The 23263-nt window shown below is 37.3% G+C and overlaps 1 protein-coding gene across 3 annotated transcripts in view; it reads right to left on the bottom strand.

Moving 5' to 3' along the window:
- Nucleotides 1-23263, bottom strand: part of LOC106462576 (beta-1,4-glucuronyltransferase 1-like) — a 49280-nt gene that overhangs the window by 15823 nt on the left and 10194 nt on the right. For all 3 annotated transcript variants that reach the window (XM_013922512.2, XM_013922510.2, XM_022389871.1), the window contains exon 2: nt 2435-3620. In XM_013922512.2, the coding sequence (XP_013777966.1) occupies nt 2435-3562 (1128 nt within the window). In that variant the 5' untranslated portion in view covers nt 3563-3620. The remainder of the gene's footprint in view (nt 1-2434; nt 3621-23263) is intronic.

Raw genomic sequence — 23263 nt, 5'->3', positions numbered from 1 at the left:
CTTATCAATGATACTTTTCCATCTTACAATCAGGTTGTTAATGACCTGATTAAATAAATCACTTGGGTTTAAAGCAAAAAAACATGTTGATATCCCTTTTAACACCTTCCTTGAGTAAATGTTGGTCGAACACTTACTAATGCTGTAAATAAGGGGAACTTTGATCTTTTTAATGGATATGTAGCTGTGGTAACTGATAATGTAAATAATAGGACTGGAGCTATGAAAGAACACATATGGGTTGCTTTGCCCATACACTGAATTTAGCTATTCAGGAAGGACTTGAAGTGAGCCAAATGTTTAGATTATTATGCAAGGTGCATAAAATTGTTTGATATTTGAAAGAGCACTACTGCTGCACACATTCTCAAAACAGAACAAATACTACTGCAAATTCATGAAAATTGACTTATAAATGATGTCAAAAATGTATTTTGAACAACAGACAGCTGTAATAGCTGTCCTTAAGGAACCCGAAATGAGAAAACATGCAAAAGATCTTGTGACTTTGTCAGACCAAGATGTTTTAACGTGGAGATTGTGGTGGCAGTTTTAGAGTTAATGCTGAAAATCACTAAAGTACTGTGTAATGAACAGCATCCTACCATCTCACTTACCTACCACAAGAAATGTCAAATTTTGTAGATAATGCAATTAAAGAACACATATGCTTCACTTATAGAAGAAGATTTCAAAAATGCTATCTCAGAAGATATCAAGAACAGATATGAAAGAACTGATATTAAGAATTTCTTACTCTAAGCAGTTGTTCTAGGTCCTAGATTCAAAGTACCACCACAAGTAGAAGATAAGCACCACCAAGTTCACTGGCAGTAATGCTGAAAGCTGCCAGCCTTTCAACTTCAAGCAAAGTTGATATCAAGAAAGAACCAGAACATAAATCTCAACCTGATCAGCCTGCTCTTCCTCACCTACCATTATCTCAGTCTAATTCCAATGCTACTAATGGTCTCACAACTACAAATGACAACACTAAGGAATCTATTAGGGAAGATTTATTTGGTGATGTGTTTGTTATGAAAACTTAAAACCCAAAATTTTTTCATATGAGGACAGAAAAGAAGCTTCACTCTTTCAAAGCAGAACCAAGTGTTAAACTGCTGGAATTATTTTTATGATTTCCTAATAATTATCACCATACCATATAAAATTTCAATTTTCTTAATTTTGTAGATAATAACATGATTTGGATTCACACAAGTTTCTATTGGTTGTACACAGTAACTCTTTTAGTTATTTTTACACACAATGTTTCACCAGGTTCACCTGGCATCATCAGGTGGGATACAAGAACTGAGGCTAATAGAATTTAATTTAAAAAAGGATCAAGTCAGATATCTATAACCAATAGTAATCTACAACCATACAACTAAGCAACTGCAACAATTAAAGTATTTTATCAATGGATTATGAAAATCTGCTAATTGTCATGTTGGTGTTCCTGAGACAAAGGTACTTAGTGAATGTATGTTATCCAAAAGCTGGGAAAATTGCTACAGCCCAAAGATCAGCTGTTATCAATAATCAGTAGTATTGTAAACTGTTGCTTAGTGTTTAAAATGTTGAATGTTCAAACTTGTTCTTAAAAGTTTTATACATAAAAAAAGTATCAAAAATTATTCTGTTGAAGACTATGACTATGCTGTTGTTTTTTTTTACAAATATTACAAATTTTTTCTATTAATACTTAGTGTTGGTATGAACGTACTGAGATATGTATCACATCATGATTGAACTATCTTTCTCCCCTAACAGAAAGTGACATGAAAATTAATGTATTTCTGCATGTACACAAGTTTTTGTTGCTTATGATCAATACAGAAGAGCAATAAAGAACTTAAATCACTTCATTATTTATTAATTATTTTAGTTTAAATCTCAAGATTGGCTTATATAAAAGAATTAGAAATAGCTTTGTTAAAATAAGCTAAACTTGGGACTTTTGTTTTCCTTACCTGTGAATCCTCAACAGACTTTATCACAAAAGTATGCTATACCACATATAAAAGCTAATAAAGTGAATAAACAAAAGATGGCACGAAAAATTTTGAAATATTTCACCACTTTAAAAGAAAAAAAGTTAAACACTTTTATAAGTTGTAACTCTTATTTTAATTTGAAATGTTTGCTAAGAAAGGATGCAAAATCTGGGTATTAGTGATAATCACAACAGAAGAATAAAATTGAAATTATTTGGGTACTGAAACCTTTAACAGGTGTACTGATGTAATAGTCGGTACTAAGTATCATTAATTTTAAGACTGTAGATGAAAAAAAAAAAAATTGATATCACATATACAATATCTTTAATACAAAACATTCACTAAATTTCACAAATTAAGTTCACTTGCAAAAGTTTGAAAGTAGATCAAAATCAGCAAGAATTAATGCTTTTTTATATTGCACACCTCACCTGACTCATCTTGTCCTGCTTTCCTTCCCAAGTTAAGCGCTCATCATAAGATGGTTCCCTGTTAGTTCCAATGTAAATGGGCTCCCATGATGTTAGAGGATGTTGTCGTTTGGTAGTTGTAAATATGTTTAGTGTATTATTAACTGGAACATGTTTCAGCCACTGGTCTCTACCAGGGAAACGCTGACATAAGTCACAGATAAACTTATGAAAGAAAACAGCTTTTTTTTTATTAATAAGATTCAGTAATTCAGTTTTAGTTGTAGGAGGTTTTACAGTTTTTGATACCTCAAATATTGGTAAAACATAAACTGTTTTGTTATAGGCATCTTTGCCCATTTTAGCTATCATGTTCAAAAATCTTGAGACAATATTCAAAGAAGGGTAAAGCTCAATATCGGAAGCCATCAGGAAGTACGTGGCAGAATTCTGGCGAGCCACATTGCGTGCAATATTTATAGGATATACTAATGAATGGGATTCACGAAAGCTTGTTCTTAAACTAGGAATTTTGTCATGTGCTTCACAATCAATTATTTTAGTTCTAATTTTCTTCAAATCATTTTCTGGAGGGAACCGAGTGTCATAAATGAGGTGCCAAGTGATATTATGCTTAACACAGTGATGTCCACACTGTCGCATTTGCAAGATTCTGTCAATAACAATTAAAAGATCAGAATTGGGAGCATACACAGCAAGTGAAATGGGCCCATCCCAGTGTTTACATAATGGTTCAGCATGGTGAAGAAAAGAGAGTGTTGCCTGAGTGGTTAAAGTCACACTTTCATTAACTCCTGGAGACAATTCAGCACTAAGATAGTTGTTGATTACTACATAATTGCCCCTGACTTCCATTTTTAGCTGATCTTTTGCTACAGTGGATGAATTTTTCAACAGAGGAAGTGAATGGTTAAAGGAAGATGAAGACCCACTGGTGACATATTGAGTGAAGTTAGTAGTGGTATATGTGACTACAGGTGTGGAAGGAAACATGTACACAGCTGAACATGGCTGACTTGGCTGAAAACTAACTCTAAAGGTGAACATGTTGAACATGGCCAACAAGATGTTGAATGTGACAAAGCAGAGCAGAAGATGAGATCCAATCTGGCGTGGAAAGTATATCATCTCTCATGAATAAAATATATTTGCCTACTTGTATAGAACAGTTCATGGATGGTGGAATCTATAGTAAAAGAAACAGGTTTTTACACATGAATTACAAATGTATTATATTTTGATAATAGTGGACTTTCTGAAATAGATTACATGGTCACATACTTCTATAACAGATTTACAGACTAAAATATAAAGATTACACAATACATATATAAATGTGTGTTTATATACATGTGAATGTATGTGTATGTTAAATGCAGCAATCACATCATACTTCTAGTGTGATTGTACAAGATATTAAAACTTGGGTGTTAACATTTTCCTACACTGAAAATGTATTTCTTATAGATTCTTACCTTCTCTCACAGAATAGTTTTTTCCAACTTGTATAGCTCTCTATATGCACAACTTTTTACTCACCACTAGCTTTGACACTCCCACCTACCCTCATGTTTTCACAAGAGGCATCTGTGTGATAGCATGCAAATTAGAATGTGACAACCCTCCACCAATAAGAACACGACAACTCCTAGCACAGTGATCTCCCTCTATGCAGCTTAGCCCAACTTCACTTCAAGATTGAGCAACAGAAAAGAAAAAGACATCAGAAGTGGGGAGGAAAAATGGGAAGAGGTAAGGATCTATTGGAAATGCATTTTCAGTGTAGGGAGATGCTAACTTCTGATACAATATCTTACGTCTTCTCGCAGAATAGCTAGAATCCCACGGTATAATAGTACCTAGATGAGCTTCCTTCATAAAATGCCCAAGGGATGTGTGAAGAAAGAATACATAAGACATATGGGAGACCACACCACTTCTTTGCCCATGAAAATGATGTGTTACAATAAGGGAAGAATGATAGAGGGGGCTAAAAAATAATGGAGACCCCTGGTGTGCAGTGGCTAGGGCACTGTGGGCATGGGAACTGGAATAAAAGATCTTCTGTTCCAAGGACGCATATCATCATGTGTAAATGTCCAAAACAACCAACACCAGTACCCCACAATCACTGACATCTGGTTGTCCAGAACCACACAGAATTGGCAATGAATTGTCAAGTCCATGGTAGGAGGAGAGTATATGGGTCACTCACCAACACCAGTATCTCCAGGTACTAATATAGACATCAGGTCTGCAGTAGAAGGAATGTCTACACTCAATCTACACCAGCAGAACACCATGCCCTACTCTCAACTGAGTGGAATTGAGCACACTCATGAGGAAACCTCTACGGTCCACCAACCCAGTGGCTATGAGGTAAGTGGTAAGAACTCCTGTACACTACTGAAAAAAGGGGAGAAAAATGCATTGCAGAGTTCAGTGGAACATAGCACTGGAGACAATGCAACAGGAGATCACAAAAACCTATTCTGAAAAGGAAACCATTCCTGACTCAGTCAAAAGAAGGAGTGACAGGGATGGGTAGCAATCCCCTTCTGCTTTATTCGTGTTGTGCTATGAGTGTACAGCTGGGGGCAAACATACTTATGATGAAAAACAGTGCAAGGATAAACCTACAAGTGGTCTTGCAGAACACCCCATATCATCAGTGGGTACTACTGACCAGAATGATTGGACAGTGCGAGTTTAAGAATAAGTATACCTGGTCAGACAACGCTCTCCACTGAGCAGGATCCATATATATGTGAGAACTGCCCCTGTATAGAAGTAGAAAAAGCACACCTACCCAATCATATATGAACTATGGAGCTCAAGATGGTGATGGAAGGTAGACAGTAACCTGTAGAGCTGGAAATGGCCAGACAATGAAGATAATGTGAAATAAATTTATGGCGAGTTGTCCACATCATGGCACTAGCTATATCTTCTAATGGAATCAAACAGCCAGGCTTTGTGGTGGATTTCATTGAAGGAGATTTGGAATATAGGACAATCAGGGAATAAAAAGCTGGTGAATCCAACCCATAATGGTAATAGGGCATATCACAGGAAAGGGAAGGGTTTCAATTAATGAACAAATGGAAACAGGAACCATGGAATGGAGCAGTGTATCCTACGTATTAGGGTAGAGCCTGGACAGGACATAAGAGGCTATCCAGACTGGAAAGATGATAAAGGAGAAAAATGGGAGGGAAATGGAAGTGAAGGTGGATATTGAAAGCCCCTTGTTGAAAAGCCAGGTAAGGAAGGAAGTCAAATGTGGGAGAGTAGGATAGGATTGAGGAAAACTATGACAAGAATACCAATGGCAGTAAACACACCACTGACACTGGTAAACTGACATGGAGGAAGGGTAAAAGGAATGGGAAATCATGGAAGCAACCCACAGGGGAAAGTCTGTCCAACTTGGCAAGAGACTGGACAAAAGCCATGCATGAAAATGATGTGTTGGAACAGAAGGATGTAGCACGCTCAAGTGAAGATGTCTCAGGAAGGTGGATGAAAGGATAAGAGGAAGTGTCAATAAAGAGAGCATAGAAGTAGAAACCATGGTTGCACTTATCAAAGTGATGCCACCAAGAGGATGCGAAACAGAGTGGCATGGATGATGGAGAGGACATGAGAAAGAAGATGAATAGGAGAAAAAGGTGTAGAAAGAAAGGACCAACCAATCCTGACTGAAGGCATCAACAGCTACAGCCAAAGGATGTGAAGTTGGGGACCAAAACAGGAGATCCAACATGTGGAAACAAAGACACCTTGACCGAGTGCCCCCTTGCTGAGTAAAAGTCAAGACAATCATTGAGTTGTTGGAATGGAACACAACTGACCAGTTCTGGGGAGACAGAAGGAAGTGAACCAAAGTCCATCAGACAGCAAGCAATTCCAAGAGATTGATATCAGAGATGACTCATTGATAGACCAATGGCTCAACAGCTCCTAGGTGTCCAGATATGCACTCAAACTCAAAAGAGAAGTATCCATGAAGAGGTGCACTCCCAGATGAGAAGAAAGTGGAACACCCAATGTTGTGTTGTTTCTGTCCAACCACCAAGCGAATTCTACATGAAGGGAATGAAGAAGATAGATAGGGGCATCCAAGGGATCCTGAACGAGGTTACATTGAATGAGTAAAGCCTACTGAAGACATCACATGTGGGCCAAACTGATCGGAATTAGGGCCTTCAAAGAAACCCACCTCCCCAAAAGAAACAGAACTTCTTATGCAGTTGGAAAAGAGGAGGAGGAAACAGCCTGATCCAAAAGCTCTATAGATCACAAGAGAAGGAAAGAAGGGTGGGCCCAGCTGACACAGGAATTGAAAAACACCCCGAGATGAATAAGGTATTGAGTAGGGGAAAGGAAAAATTACTCCACATTGACTAGCCAACTTACCCATCTAGCCTCTTGAAGAGATGGTATGCAAAGGAGCTAGAAGCAGCCAGTCATCCATAGAACAGTGGAAATGAAAGTTCCTGGAATGGAGAAGACAGGCAAAGGCCTTGACAACTGACAAAAACATGGGGAACTGATGAACAGTGAATCTAACTTGGTAGATGCAACCCTGATCGACAGAAAAAAAAGATGGTAATGTGGAGGTAAGCATCCAAGACATCTAACTTTCTCATACACTACCAGAACAGAAAACCCATTGAAGATAGGTTATACTCCATGGTGAATTGAGATAGGTCGAGAAAGCAGTTCAAAGAAGAGTGATTGATGATATGGCTTCCTGGGAACTACAAACAAATGAGAATAGAAACCTGGCTGAGAAGAATCTTCCTGTTCTAAAGTGCCCAGATGAAAAAGATCCAAAACTGCTTTGGCAAGATGCTGGCTGGAAATGGAATCATGAAGAGTTGGGAAGGATATGGGATGATGGGTCAGGGGTGTAGTGGAACTGGAATGAAGAACAAGCTCTTTGGAAAGAACCTGAAAAACCCAAGAGGCTGTGGTGAAGGACTCCCAAACAGTGACAAAGCACAAAAGCCTGGCCCCCACCAGACCTGTACCCACCACGTAGTCACCATGGGTGCTGAAGCCACCATGAATGAACCAACAGTGAGCCTCAAAGATATGTGGAGCATGGAAATAAGTGAGAGGAAGGAGAGAGACTAGACATGGGAACAGATGGATGAGGTAGATAAAAAGGGGAAGCCAATGAAGAAAGGGAGGTGTGCAAATGTGCAGATTTGACTCTGGTCTCCAACAAGTCAAGAAGACCCCCAAAGCAATATTGCCTTAAAAAGGGAATCATGTGGAAGTTCCATAAGGAGGTTGGGGTAAATGGTCACAGGATAAAAGGGCATCCTAACCCAAGAGATCCCAACAACAGAGGAGCCAAATGGGAAGGGAAAAGGCAGGAGAGGACAATCATGCAACTGTAGAAATAAAACAGGGTAAGAGTCACCAAAAACCCCTCAGGGGAATAAGGAAGAGCCTCTGACAGAAGGATAATCAAGGAAAGGGAACAAAAGAGAGTGGATACGGGAAAACTGAGGTTGGGAAAAACGTCACCGAAGTAGAGGGATCAGATCCCCAATAGTGGGAAGTCTAAAAAAGATAAAGCAAACTTATGGTAAGCCACAGCATGGTATTCCATATGACATGGGGGTCAAGGCATACTGACCCCAGAACGTTAATTGGTCCTCAAACCTAATGGCAAACCTGAATATCTGGTGAGGTGTGGGAGAACAAGACATTGACCCAAAGGTTTTTCAGTTAAAAGGAAAGGGGAAGACAATGACAAAACATAACATACCTGGTTTATTAACTTCAGGAAAGGAGGAGGAGACCTGGGCACTGCCACTGGAGCTAAGCATGACTGTGTGGCACAAGAAGGGGTATGAAACATACTGTCAAGATCCACATCCTCATGTTCAGGTACCCATGAACAAGGCATGAGAGGAGAATCTGCAGGTAAACCTGGAGACTGCAGGAAGGTAGCTAACTCCCAACAAACCAAGGCTGTAACATCTCCTGTCAACAATTGTGGACCCAAAGCCAGAGTAGCCAATTTTTCTTTTAGTAAGGTTAACTGTAGGAGGAACAGTAGTGGTAGTAGCTCTAACATGAAACTCAAAATCCATTCCAATGAAGAGTGGAAGTAGAAAAGTCCAAACAGAGAGCTCCAAAGAATCACATATAATAAACAACACGTAATGCTAACATGTACTAACTAAAATTTCAAAACATGAGTATAGCAAACGTAAAGGAAAAACTAAGTTCCCATAAAAAAAATAAGGATCTAGCTGAAAATTCCATAATGGAAAGCACAAGTGAAAAACACATCTGAACATCATCACTAGTACCAATCTGAAAGTGAAGTTGGCTAAGCTGCATAGAGGGACTCAGCTGTGCTAGGAGTTGTGTTGTGCTTCTACTGGTGGAATTATTTCATACTCATTTGCATGCTATCACACTGCTGCCTCAAATAAAAACACATGAACATAGGTGGGAGTATCAGAGTTAATGGGGGGGGGGGGTATCGACTCATATCTGTTCCAGAAATTAATAACTGCACTCTTTAATGTTGTATAAACAGCTGCAGTTTTAGTGAAAATGTCCAGAGCAGTGAACCACATTTATACTGTTCAATGTTGTATAACTAGGTGTGGACTTAACGAAGGGGTCTAATGGGGGTGAAAAAACCCCACCCTTTCATCTATTGCTTTCAGAAATTACTGTATTATTTAATGCTGTATAAGTAGACACAGATCTAATATGGTCAAGCTCTCTCCATTTTTTCAGATATTAATAAAAAAAACAGCCAATAGTATCAAAGAGAAAATTATATGTCATTGTTTTTAAATGATTAGTCTACTAATTACTGTAAAAGCTTTTTTTCCCAGTTTTTCTCAAGTCAACACAGCTGGAGTCTAAAGCACTCATGGCCTCAGCCAATAACCGATTATTTCTAGATGGATACAACAATATCAACATAAATTAAACATTGCCATGGTAAATTTTCATGCCTTGGCTTTTTCCAGACACCAACAGTGTGTGTATGTGCACCTTAGACTTTATACGGATTTGTTTTCATCAAAGTTTGTATTGATTAATACACAAGCAGCTCTTATAATATATATTTGTTACAAAATTGATAAATTGATTTTTCATTGTTTTAAAATTATACCAATCATGAGAAAGATGTTATATTGCAAATGCTATGACTTTATGAATTATAACTTAAAAGAAAGTGAAAACAGGCATCTTGTTTAGAAAATATGAATATAGTTTAGACTATTTTTTTAATACAATATTAACTATTTAGTTTTTTAAATGTTTGCCTTTAACCATTCTTGCCTTCCTATGAATCACACTACTATAAACAAAGATACAAGTTTTGAAATCATTGGATTATAATCTTACTGATTATAACCTAATGATTTTATTACTAAAGTTACTAGTACAGTGTAATTACAAGTAAAAAAATTAAAATAATATAAATTTATGAGTAGTGCTAGTTGAGGTCTAGTTGGTTTTGAATTTTGTGCAAAGCTACACAAGGACTATCTGCACAAGCCTTACCTAACTTAGCAGTGAAAGACTAAAGGGAAGGCAGCTACTCCTCACCACCCACTGCCAACTTTTGGGCTACTCTTTTACCAGTGAATAATGGGGTTGATTATCACATTATAATGCCCTCAAGGCTGAAAGGGCAAATATGTTTGGTGGGACAAGAATTCAAATCCTTGACCCTCAGACTGTGAGTCGAGCACCCTAGCCATGCCAGGTTTTAACATGATTTTAAAAATTTGTGAATTGTATGTTTGAAAAAATGTATAAAATACATACTTGCCTGTTGTAGCAAGTTTTGACAGTTCTCTATCTTTTTATGGGCATCAGTATTGTTTGTCAAATATCATGTACTGTTTTTTGCACGTTTTAAAAAAAAAACTTTATATCCAACAATGAAATAAGTATTCAACTAACATACACATGATGTAGTCCTATAGCTAAAATTGTTTTTTATCTATATAATTCATTATTGATGTTTCTATGGTGATAAAATTTGTTACCTTCTTATAAAAATTTGTTGTTTGATAGTGTCACAAAGTGTAAGGTTTTTTTTTCATCAACAAAGATTAATAGTACAGCAGTTTGTGGAAATTTGTAGGGATAAACATTAGGAACACTATTAATCGTATTTTCAGGCTGTTAGATGTTTTTTACTATCTTGCATGCATGATATATTTTTATGGTACAACAGTTTAATATGAACAAAACAACTCTTAAATTATTGTAACTGAGGGTATGACTTACTCTAGCTTTTCATATATTTTCTCATAAATTTTAAAATAAATTTATATTTTAATTATAATTATAACTCACAAATATTTTGTCATATTCTCACACCTATTTAGATTAATTCAAGAAGAAAAAAAATTAAAATTTTCATTTCTGCACAGCTGCAGAGAATTTTACCTGTAAACAAAACAACCTAAGTGTCAATGTTTTTTTTAATTATTTTGACCCATTCCAAGAAATAACTTTTTACTAACAACCTATAACTCCTTGAGAATATATTATCCATCTCTTAATTTTTAAGCTTGTACCTTAGTTTTTGTACAGGCCTTCGTTGAAACCTTGTTATACTGACCCATCAAATGGTTTAATAATTTACTAATAAAATTAGCCTACAGTTTTTTATAGTTTCTATAAACATTCCTTTCATTGTAAATTGTGATACGTATTTGTGAGTTAAATTACATCTTTATGTATGCTACAGAAATTATCTTCAATGAGATGACATCAAATAAAGTGGTTAAACTCACACAGTTTAGAGATGGGTTGAACAGGTAACAAAGAAAAGTTCATTAAAAGTTCAACATAATAACAAATGTATAGTGTTTGGATACGGTTTCATCTTGTCCTCATTAGATTTATGTAGTGTATCTACACAGAAATATATACACAGTATGAAGCAAAGAAGTCATACGACTGGAGATTACTTAAGGCTTAATAAAGGCATTTGTTGAGTTTTTGTTAAAAATGGTGCTTTATTTTCTGATAAAGACAGTATTGTTTTATTGAGTTGCAATATTTCTAAACATTAAGTCTTTTTTTTTTTTTTATCATGTTCAACAAACAAATTAAATCAGTCATCAAATCAGATAAGTTTACTGGTTAATGAGTATGGCAAGTGATCACAAAATATTATTGAATGTCATTTGAATTTATCCTATTCATATAATGTACATAAAGAGTAACTGGCTACCTAATTATTTGTGATTGTAATCATGGTATGAGTTTAATAAAAACATTACCTTTAGCATCAGAGTAAAACATTTTCATTATTTAATTACCAATTCATTTAATTTACAGAAGATCACTATGGGATTGTTGTATATTTGAAAAATAAACAATAGTGACTATGTGAGAGTACTTAGTCAACAATACCTATTTACCTGCCATGTAAGAAATGCTCATAAAATTTATGGATAAAGATGGTAGAAACATACCCAATTTTTTTTTATTTTTGCTTCTATGGATTATAGGGGCATGGTATACTAATCGATTACTGAGCCCATTGATTAATCAGCTAGCAAATAATATAAATTACTCAGCTTTAACACTGAATGGAAAATATTTTGGCTGTACTGCAAGAATCCCAGCAGACAGAGATAAGCAATAATAGTTGTCTGTTATTAACACTTCTAGGTTAAGCTACTGTAGAGAGTCACCTGGTGGTGGCAAGTTCAGTTGATATAAATATGGACATTTATGGTAATAATATCCCCACTGGAATATGATGGTCTCAGGATTCATTCAGTGACATATGCAAAGAAGTCAGCAAGAACTACAGAAGTTAGAATAAACTGTAGAAATGTATGAAGTGTGAAACAAACCTAAGCCGGATGTAATTACAGCCTATAAATTAGAAATGAAATTTTTTGCTGTTGCAAAATAGTTGAAATAAATTACAAATATTTCAGACAACTAACTAAGAGTACTAAGTTGTGTGAGAACAATATTCCAATAGTAAACTATTATAATTACTATTTTCATGAAACTTTAATAAATGTCTTTATCATGTGAATCCTGACTGTCTCCTTAACTCTCTTGTAAATTTTCTTGCAATAGCAGCCTGTGTAAAGTGCAATTGACTGCACATTCTGACATTTAAATCTAAACCCTTACTCAACAAAAATCTGTCCGTGTCCACTTATGACTGGCCAACCATTGGACTGATTGTCACCAAATGTGGCATGTTTCCTTTGGGCCCTCTGAGGAATGACATAAGGAGATTGGTATTTGGATCCCCTATGTCATCCCCAGGAGCCCCTTTGTTTTCCCAGAGTTGAAAGGTCACATCAGCTAGTAAACACTATTTGGCAATGAGTACAAGATAACACCTATCCTCCATTTATAAAAATGCCCATTACAACCCATTCACTTGGGTATGATCAAAAATCTAAGAAAGAGATGATACAGGTACATAGACAAACAAGTATATATATATATAACAGAATAACCAGTGGGTAATGTTATGTTAACTCAAGGTAACGATAAACACAACTTTATGATTACTTGCATCCTGGTTACAAAAACATTAGCTAAGTTCTGAATACCTTCATAAAAGTTTAAAAACAAATCCTGAATACCCATGAATAAAGATATATTTTCTATGAATAGAAAAGTAAAATCCGTCAATTGTTGTATAGTCAGGTGCACTGATTTCTCCCCAAGAGTGATAAGGTAGGTTCCACAGAAAAAATCTAAATTCTGTAACTTTAATAAGCTTCAAGAAATCAAAGAGATTAAACAAAATGTATAACAAAATGAAACCATCTTTATAGCAACCATAAAAACAGTTTAAAAAATGTATTCACAAAGGATGGCACCTTTACTACAGATAGTTCTTTGTATTTATATATGTCAAGTTGTCCCAGACTGAGAAAACATAGTATTATATACATGAAACAATAACGCTACTTTTCTCAGGACATGTGCACTACCCACGACTTACACTACCAATGGCCAAACTGTCCATTGCTGTAACAAGCATCTCATCTCTTACTTTTGATGAGGATTAGGATATCTTAATGTCTGCATCATCATTCATACTAAACTGATCTACCATACAGTGTCTGCAGGTGTGGCATCTCTGTTGAGGCTTCTTGTAGCATGATGTTGATATAATTGTGAACGTGTTTCTGGTGGTACCACAGAATTAACTGTTGCAAGCTTTCTTTGATAAAGCAACTTAACCGAGGTTACTCATATCTTATTGCCACACACATGGCTTCAGGTAGAGGTAGTTTTCCTAATGCCCAAATAATGTTCATGGACTCATCAGAAAGTACCTTCTCAAATTTGTTAGTGCGAATAACTTCTCTCAGCTAGAGACATGCTTTCCAATGTAGATGTCACAGCTAAAGTTTAATGGGTACTTTGTTTAAGATCCTTAAATTCTGCTAAATAGATGGCTCCATTTTTTATACCAGATTGAAGTATTGATGTAACTCTACTACTACAGCTTGCCAATTGCAGAATTCAGTGGATTCCAAATATTCCATAGTATTCCACTGCCAGGCTATCTAAGAAAAGCTGCAAATACTGTGTCATTTGTTCCTGTGTTCCACATGGAAACTAGATGAAACCATTTGATGATGTAAGCAATATTTGCAAGTTCGGCAACTTATTTCATAAACTGGATATTGGTTGCATATGTGTTTTACTTTAAATGCTTATTTCTTGTTTGAAATGTGTAGTATTGTATACTGAACTTCAAATGAATTTAAGGAAGTTTATTTTTTAATGAACATTCAATTAAATTTGACATCATGAGGCAGTATACTACATGCATTTCCTGTTTCACTGCTGTTACCATCTTACAATACCAGTAAAGAAACTCCCTAACACAAGCACTTCCAAAAATTTCCTTTTTCAGGGGTAAATGGCAAATGACCATTGTAGGTAAGCATGCTGATCAGTATTTGGTCATTATGTCGAAAGTGAGACTTCAAGCATTTATAAAAGTATGACCTAAACTGTGACAAAGCCTTGTGTGTGTGTGTGTGTGTGTGATGTGTACAGTAATAGGAAACAAAGAGGAGTAAAACTGAAATAAAAATGGCTCATAAGATACTGCATGTGTTTGTGCAAAAAGTAATTTGCAGATGATTACAACATAAATAATAACAACATAAGTTATGAAAATGTATATAACAGTGCAGTGTGTATGATAGATTCCTTAATGTAGCTACAATTAGATATTAGGGAATGCTGTTCCTTATAAATGTTTACAATAATGGTGTAAACCAATGATTTGTAAGTACTATTTTAATTTTAACTTGTTCTCCTATATACAACAATTTCATGTAAACACAACAAAACATGTTTTTAAATATAATTCTCAAAATGAAGTTTCTTGGAATTTGAATAGTTACAAACATTTTAAGTATGTTTTCAGAGTTTCAGTTTGTATGTTAAGTAACAAATCTTACAAATTGAGGACTTATTAGGTCGAATCTAAAAAGTATTTTACTATTTATTAAATATTTGTATTTTAATCTAATATTTGTTGTTTCTAACCACCCGAGATGTATTGAAATCCTGTGGAGAAAGACAATAAATAGATCAAAGTCAGTAGTTTCACAAATACATATATATGCATTTGTTTATTCTCTAATACAATTTCTAAATGCTTGGAACTTACAAATCAAATCATGTATACATTATAAGCAAACATGTTCTGTACCATTAATTCTTATATACACCAACACATACCCACATGTTTATGTTCAATATGGGTTCATTTATTCTTAATGCTTTGTCCTAAAACAATTAGAGAGTAATGGGAACTTGTTTTGCATTGGTACTGTACATTTGCTTTCTGTTGAAAAGTTAGCATCTTCCTTACCTGAAAATGCATTTTCAATAGATACTCACCTTCATACACAGATAATTATTTTCCTTTTGAAGTCATGCATTTTTGCCTGAGAGACTTGCACACTATCAGCCTTGTGAAAACTCCCACCTAAATATGAGGATGTATCATGCAGTAAACCCCTCCACCAATAGGAGTGAAACACCTTTCCTTGCACAAATCTTCCATTTACATTCACATGTGAGAATCCTCATTCTTTTGCAAGACAATAAAGGTGCACTGGAAATATGTGGAGAATGGGTGGGAACATGTACGGATGCAAGTATGTATTGGAAATAGATTTTCTAGTATGGAAAATGTTAACTTCTGAAATGAATATTCACCTCTGTACACATACATAGTCAGAATCCCACGTTGAGATGGTGGAGGGAACAGTCCAAAGATTACACAGATGAGCCTCCTTCTCAAACCATCTAAAGGAAGCCCATAGGATGTGATGCCTGATGGCAGGGACAGACTACATAGGGGCACTCCTGTGAGAGACTGTACCTTTTGTCATCAAGGGTATACTCTTTGCCCGTGTATAGGAAAATTAAAAGGCCAAAAGTCTGAAATGTTTTGTAAGGATGGGAAGAACACCTGAATGACCACCTGAATACTCACACACAAGCCATCAGATGGCTAATATATGTAGTGTGATTGGGGCTCATTCAGACTGTACCTTGCATGCTTACCTCCTCCACTATGAGACTCAACAGGTCAAAACCTGGAAGAAGGGCATAAGTATTCATGCACATCTCCTGAACCATCAGTCACTACAAGTCTCATGCCAGCTGCGAAAAGAGGGCACCATAATGGAATATGTCATTACGGATACTTATATAACCTCTATTTGACCACCAGTCTGTACAGGCCCAATGCCTACTATGGAAATTGTGTGTGAGAGTGATACATCACAGTTGTATATCGATTAGTTTCCTCTACTTCGCCATCAGAATCTTATGGTTCATTCAACTGCAGAAGCAGGAATTGTGAGAGAATGATATATATATATAGGATTGGTCAGTGATATGTATTCACAGTCCACTCAGAGATTTTGACATATCAAATATATGTGGGGTGAACTGCACTACATACCAAAAACAACCCTAGCCCCACTTCTCACCACAGAGGGGGCCCCTTGTTCTAGTCCCAATCAGTGAGGATTCTCCATGGTCTACTATCCCACTGGCTAAGGCTAGTAAGTGGCAAGGGTCTCCCATGGTCCACTTGAAGAAGGGAAGAATATACATAGAGGGGATCCAGAGGATATGCCAGGATCCCCATCGGTCTATGACTGGAATGGTCCTTTGCTGGAGAAAGTGCAATGGGTGACCATGAAAACCTATTTTTCATAGTCAGCAAGTGCTAGGCAGAGAAGTGGGCAGATGCACAACTCTAATGCTGGCTTTTTCCAGGATAGTCCATGGAATCAGTACTTTCCATTATCCCAGCTTGATGCAGATTTGGAGTAAGTATAACCTAAAAGGCAATACTAGTTAACTAGTGGAATTCTAAAGTAGATTAATGGTGAGTAGAAAATAATTAATTAAAGAAATATAATCACTTGGTGGTGTGAGGATATGTCAAAAGGCCAATGGCTAACCACACCAGAGAAGGAGTAAATAATACAGATGAGTTTGCAGATCCATCTCATAAGGGGGGAGAGATAAAGGTCTTTAGTAGAGGAGGAGGTCCCAAAAAATGAAAACACGTTGATGGGAACTCCAAAACAAGGAAGTACAAGATAGATCACAACAAACTGCCCAGAAGTCTGTCCAGGTCATAACATCCATCAAGATGGGAGATAGAGGAAAGGGAAATGGGAGAAAAGGGTGACAACCTTCCTTAGCATCTGAAGTTTTAGGCAAGAAGGACTGGTTGGTGTAGAGAAGAAGATATGGGTGGTGGAATTCAAGAAGTCTATGGCATGGATGTCAGACTAAGAATGATCACAGGCAAGAAGTAAAAAGAAATAGGTTTTGAGAGAGAGATGATGTAGAGAGATAGGAACACATCCAACAGAAGATTCAAGATGAAGAGACCATTCTGTGGGTAGAATCTGGTCATGTCAAAAAAGATGGTCTGCTACAATGTTCAGAGTGCCCAGAATACAGCAGACAATTAAGCTCAGCCAAGTGGAATGGGCCCAATAAAGGAGATCCAAAGTCTGGGAACAGAGGGTCCTGGAACGGGTACCAACCCTTGATGCTTGATATGTGACACAACCGTGGAGATGTCTGAGTGTACCACAACCAAAGGATCCATCAAGAAGAGAAGGAAATGGGAGCATGCCTGCCAGACAGCAAGTGGTTCTAGGGTGTTGATATGAAGAGAATGCTCATCTGAAGTATAAGAACCTGGAGTAAGAGAGTCCTTCATAGATGCTCCCACCCAGTGAGAGAAATATCCATAAAAAGGTGAAGTTCTGGCTTGGGAGGAGGCAAAGGAATGCCAATGGTGATGTTGGAGTGGTCTAGCCACTAAGCAAGGTCCTCCAGAACAGGGAGAAGAAAAAGGATCCATGAGAACAGTGGCTCCTTAGACAAGTTCCATTGGTTGCACAATGCCCACTGTATGGGATGCATATGTGTGAGACTAAGTGGAATGAGGGGCTCCAGAAAAGACAAAGTCCCCAAAAGAGGTAGAATATCCTGTACAGAAGGAGAAGTTGAGACTTTAATGACCAGATGCTTAAGGTCTTGTAAACAAAGTGGTAAAAGTTGGACATGGCTGAGGTGCAAGTTGAAAAGGATCCCTAAATGGATAAGATATTGGGTTAGAAGGCACAATTTCAACATTTTGACAAGCCATATAAACAAGCAGCTTCGTGAAGGAGAGAAGTATATTCTGAGGATTCCTCCTGGAAGCAGGAAAGGAGAAGCCAGTCATCCCTGTAAAAGTGGAAATGTAGTCCAAAACCATGCATAAAACACGCAAAGGCCAGCACAGTGTGACTGAATATGAAGGAGCTGACAAAATTCCAAATGGAAGGGGACAGAATTCAAAGACATGGTCTCTGTGGATGAATCTGAGGAAATGCCATGATGAAGGCATCTGACACATCTACTTTGGTCATCCATAGGCTTTAGTTGGAATGACCACTGGAGACAAGCAATTCTCCATCCAAAAATTGGGGTCGACTAAAAAACAAATGATGGAAGATAGGTTGATGATTAAGAGCCAGTCCCCAGTCTTTTAGGGGACAATTAAGAGGTGAAAGTAGTAACCAGGAGAGGGGTTGTGAACTCTATGGCTTGTTTGTTTCTCCAACATGTCCAAATCTACCCATTCCAGACATTGAATTTAACCTGGATCTCAAGGGTGATAAAAAGCAATGGGTTGGGAGAGACTGTAGGTAAGAACTTGAATGACTTATCTGTCAGCAACAAAATGTGTGCTAAGTGGGACTGGCAGGCTCAAACTGACTGGATAATCACTGGCAGTTAGGTCAACAAATGAGATGTCAAATGGAAGAATGAGTGTGTGTGGGGGGGAGTTGGAATACTGAGACAGAATGTGGAGGAGAAGGGGAGTTAAAGCAAAAGTCAAGTGTGGAATAGTGTGATTGGGACAACCACAAGATTGAGGAGGAAAGAAAAAATTTATCTCAGGTAGCTTCAGCCCTGGATTCAAGAGAACCGGGGGCCCCACTAAGACTTCCTGTCAGAGAAAGGGGCCAAACAAAGACCTTTGATGAAGGTAATTGGATCTGAAAAAGAGGTGTATCCCTTCCAAAAAGCAAAGGAACAAAGTGAGAAAAGATAGAGCAAAGGAAATGAAATGGGCAATGGAAGAAAAGAGGAGCACTCTGGTGTCCCCAGAAAATCATCAGGGAATGGTAAAGCTCTTCTGTCATAAGATGAAAAGAGGAGAGGTGTCTAAGGGTAGTAACAAAGGCTCAGTCAGGAAAATTGGATGCTAAACAGGAAGACAGCTGGCAAAGAATCCACCCCACCTTTCCTACTACAAATTGACAAAAATACATCAAGTATTGGGTGTCAAGGAAAGGAAAGGGAGAGTGACTATAAGCAAGGAGATAAAAAGCATTCAGGTGCATGTGTTGAGGGGGGGGGCATAAGGTTTATTGAGTAAGGAGTTGCCATGGATGGAAATATAGGGGGAGAGGGATAAATAAATTGTAAGGGTAAGAGAGAATGGGAAGTCTAATAGGTTATGGTAGACAGAGAAAGAATGGCACATACTTGGGTAATGAGGTTCTGGAAACCCCAAAAGGATTGCACTTGTTTTTCAGAAGTAATGGAGGTACCCAAAGCAAAGCCTGGAGGTGAAAAAAATCCATTCAAAATTGTTCTCTTCTGCATTAGTATCAAAGGCAAGGGAAAGGAATTGACAATGGCTGTCAGGTCTTCCACAGATAAAGGACTTCTAGATTTTTTGGCAATTTGATCAGTGTGAGAGATATTTTCACCCACTTCAATTGAAAAAGAATTCACATTGACTTGTGAATTAATTATGATTATGTTTAAACACAAGCAAAGTAATCTGAGAACTAAGTTCTTTGACAAGTCTTTACATGATTCTACCAAGGAAAAAGAGTAAGGATTCTCGCACATGAATATAGAGGGAGGATTTGTGCAAGAAGGTCTGTCATATTCTCACTGGTAGAGAGTTTTGCTGCATGACATGTCATCATGTAATAGCACAAATTCATGTGGATACATGTGAATTTAGGTGCAAGTTTTTACAAAGCTGGTGACATGCAAGTCTCTCAGGCAGAAATGTATGACTTCAAGCAGAAAATAGCTGTTCAGAGGAGGGGGGTTAGGGCAAGAAATGGGTGTGGAAGAGAGTGAATGGGACAAACACAAGACTAAGGAGGAAAGGCTGATGGCAGGTAGCTTCAGCCTGTGATTCAGGAGTATCAGGGACCTCACCAAAGACTTCCTGTTAGAGAAAGGGGGCAAAACAAAGGTCTCAGAAGAAGGTAATCAGATTTGGAAGAAAGGTATCCCTTCCCAAAAGGTTCCAACAACAAAGGAACCAAGTGTGAAAAGAAAGGACAGAAGAATTGGACAATCAACAGAAGAGAAAAGAAGCACTCTGGTGTCCCCATAAAACTCATCAGGGAAATGGTGAAGCACTTAGATCATAAGGTGAAGAGAGGTATCTAAGAAGGGTGGTAAGGAAGATAGTTTGAAGTTAAGCACAAAGCTCCACAATGAGCTCTCTGTTCTCTGTCCACCACGGATATCAAAATCCAGTTCCTGGTGCTGTAAGTCCACAGACATACTGCTGCACCAGTGGGGAGCAGTAAGGAAGAGAAAACAGTGTTTTTTGCAAGTATCTTGAATCTTACTTAAATCTGCAAGTAAAATCTGTAGTGTGGAATTATGAAATTCTGCTGAAACTGGTATGAGTATGAACAAGAATATAAGCAAATATATGAGACATGTTGCAATTCAGTTAATTGGCAGGCTCTTTCACCATACCTCTTAGATCAGTGGTTCTCAATGTAGGTCATGTAGCCCTCCAGGGGCCCACACAATATTTCTAAAGAGCCACACGTGAATGACGGAAAATTAGGGGGCCACAGTAAATTATGAGTGGGCCACCAAAACTTCACTGCCCAAATAAAATATTTGAAATTTAAAACTGAATCAAAGGTTCCCTTCTCCCTGTATCTCCCACAGCTCAGAAATCAAGTTACCAGACACAACTAGTACTTGAGTAATAATCAAAATTCCAGATTGGGTGGTGGATCCATTTGGAGTGAATGTTGTTGATGTTGACATCACATTACATGAATGTCAAATCGAACTGCAGAGTGATATAACATCCCAAGCTAGATTCAAATGTGACAAACATTATTTCTCCAATAGTAGAATCTTTGGGGAGTGGGGGGGATGCGCACATGCACACTGGGGAGTCCTGAGGTGAACCAAGTTCCCTAAATTTTTAACAGCAAAACAACCCCAATTTATTCAATCCAATGATCTACAGAGAGGGGTATGATCCCCTTATGCTTTACTCATGATAGTCCACAAGTGGCAGTCCAGCTTAGTACAGTAATACCACCCAGTCAGCCTCTAGGTGGTCTTGTAGGGTTTGCAGTTGGAACCAGTACTGGTTTATAGTATATGATATGTTAGAATAATATCCATTATCACCTGTCCCATCATTGTAGTTTTGACAGAATGACTCTTCTGGTATTTGAGCTTTGCTTTTCACAGAATTATAAATGTTCGATGTGGTAGTTTTGAGTTTATATGGGAAACTGGTGACTCCCAAGCTCTGCAAGAGAATGTGGATGTGCCTACATGACTGATTGCATGTTAGATATGTGCATGTGTGATTATCACTCAGCATACAGGCAAGTCAAACAGTGCATATCACGACGTTTCAGCAGATTACATTAAAAATTTAATTAAACTCCTTAATTATCATGGTATACAAAAAAATTGACATCAACCCACAGATAAGAAATCAAATTTCAATTTTATATAAGTTTTAAGTCCTTATTTGTATAAGGAAATATTTTTAAAAACCTCAAATTCCCCTAGTGTGAGAATTTGGATATTTGTTCTTCAGCCATCTCCTCTTCTAGAATTTTTTGTCCAACCATTAGAAAACTACAAAATGTAACGTAACAAGTTCTCTATAATTTTGTCATGGATATTCTGAAGCTATATTTTTAATTTATTCAATCTTATGGGGCTGAAGAGCAATCAATGAAAATTCAGAAACCCCTTTCCACACGTACCTCTGACATGCTTTAATTTACAATTTGGTAACAGATGTTTCTGATGCCGATTCCCATTAAATTTATAACCAATAGAAAGCCTAGATTTCAACTGATTCATTATCACAGTCCTCATATCATGTGACTTACAGAAAATTGACAACTGGATTTGATGTGAAAAAATATTTTCACACAAGAACACACTGGGAAGAATAGTTGAATTTCTAACTGCTCATATCACATGATTAGAGATGCTCAAGTACTGGTACTGACAGTACCCAGTCGGTACTGGCAACATGGTACTGACGGTACTATTGCAAACCCTGAGCTACCGGGACAGTCAAAACCCTCAGAGTAAAATATTGCCAGATCATGCAAATAATGAGATAAAAGTATTGGGGGAGATCCACATAGCAGCCCACACAATGTCCTCCAGCAGGCAATTAAACTGGGCCACTATGGACATAGAAATGTGACAAATCTGATGAGATGCGACTCACAGAATTCTCAGAATAAGCAACATGGATCAATTTTGTACCAACCTGGAAAATTGAAGGATCCCAATGAATAAACAGTTGTCTAGCACCTCTAAAGGCAATAGTGTGGGCAACATAACACATCAAGATCCTCACTGAACATAACAGTCGTGATCTGACTGGTCACAGAAGTGAGAAATAGTTATAAGGTGAACTGGTGAAAAGGATTCATCCTCTTCCTTGACTGAGGAAAGAAGAACTGGTCTGAGGACATAGGGAGAATAATAAAGCATCCTGTGCACAATAAGCACAAACCACTCTGACAGGTGACATCTTAGCAGCAGTGAAAATTAAACCTTTATGGAAAGGTGATACATAGTACATGAGGCTAAGATCTCAAATGGATGTTGAGAAAGGGTATGTAATGCCACTTTACTATACTAGTTAGGGAAATGAAATGGTCGTTTGGGACAAAAGACACAAAATGACTTGAAGATAGCTTTGATATATGGAAACATCCGTTAGCTGAGTTCTTGCATAGATCTTAAATATAATGTTCATAAATGGAAACATCGGCTCATGTAGATGTAGATTGGCCAGCATTTACTAGTGAACCCAACTTGTGCTGACAACTACACGGATAGCATGTTTGAAATTATTGCAAATGGTTGATCAACCTTTCATCTCTCTGTTTTGGAAGCAACCTTTATTAAAACACATAAACCTGCCCTTTGCCACCAAAAAGAATTCCT

The sequence above is a fragment of the Limulus polyphemus genome, unplaced genomic scaffold (genome assembly GCF_000517525.1).
Source record: "Limulus polyphemus unplaced genomic scaffold, Limulus_polyphemus-2.1.2 Scaffold1200, whole genome shotgun sequence".
NCBI lineage: Eukaryota > Metazoa > Arthropoda > Merostomata > Xiphosura > Limulidae > Limulus > Limulus polyphemus.
The sequence above is the reverse complement of the archived record's forward strand: the minus strand, read 5'-3'. Positions and strand labels throughout refer to the sequence as shown.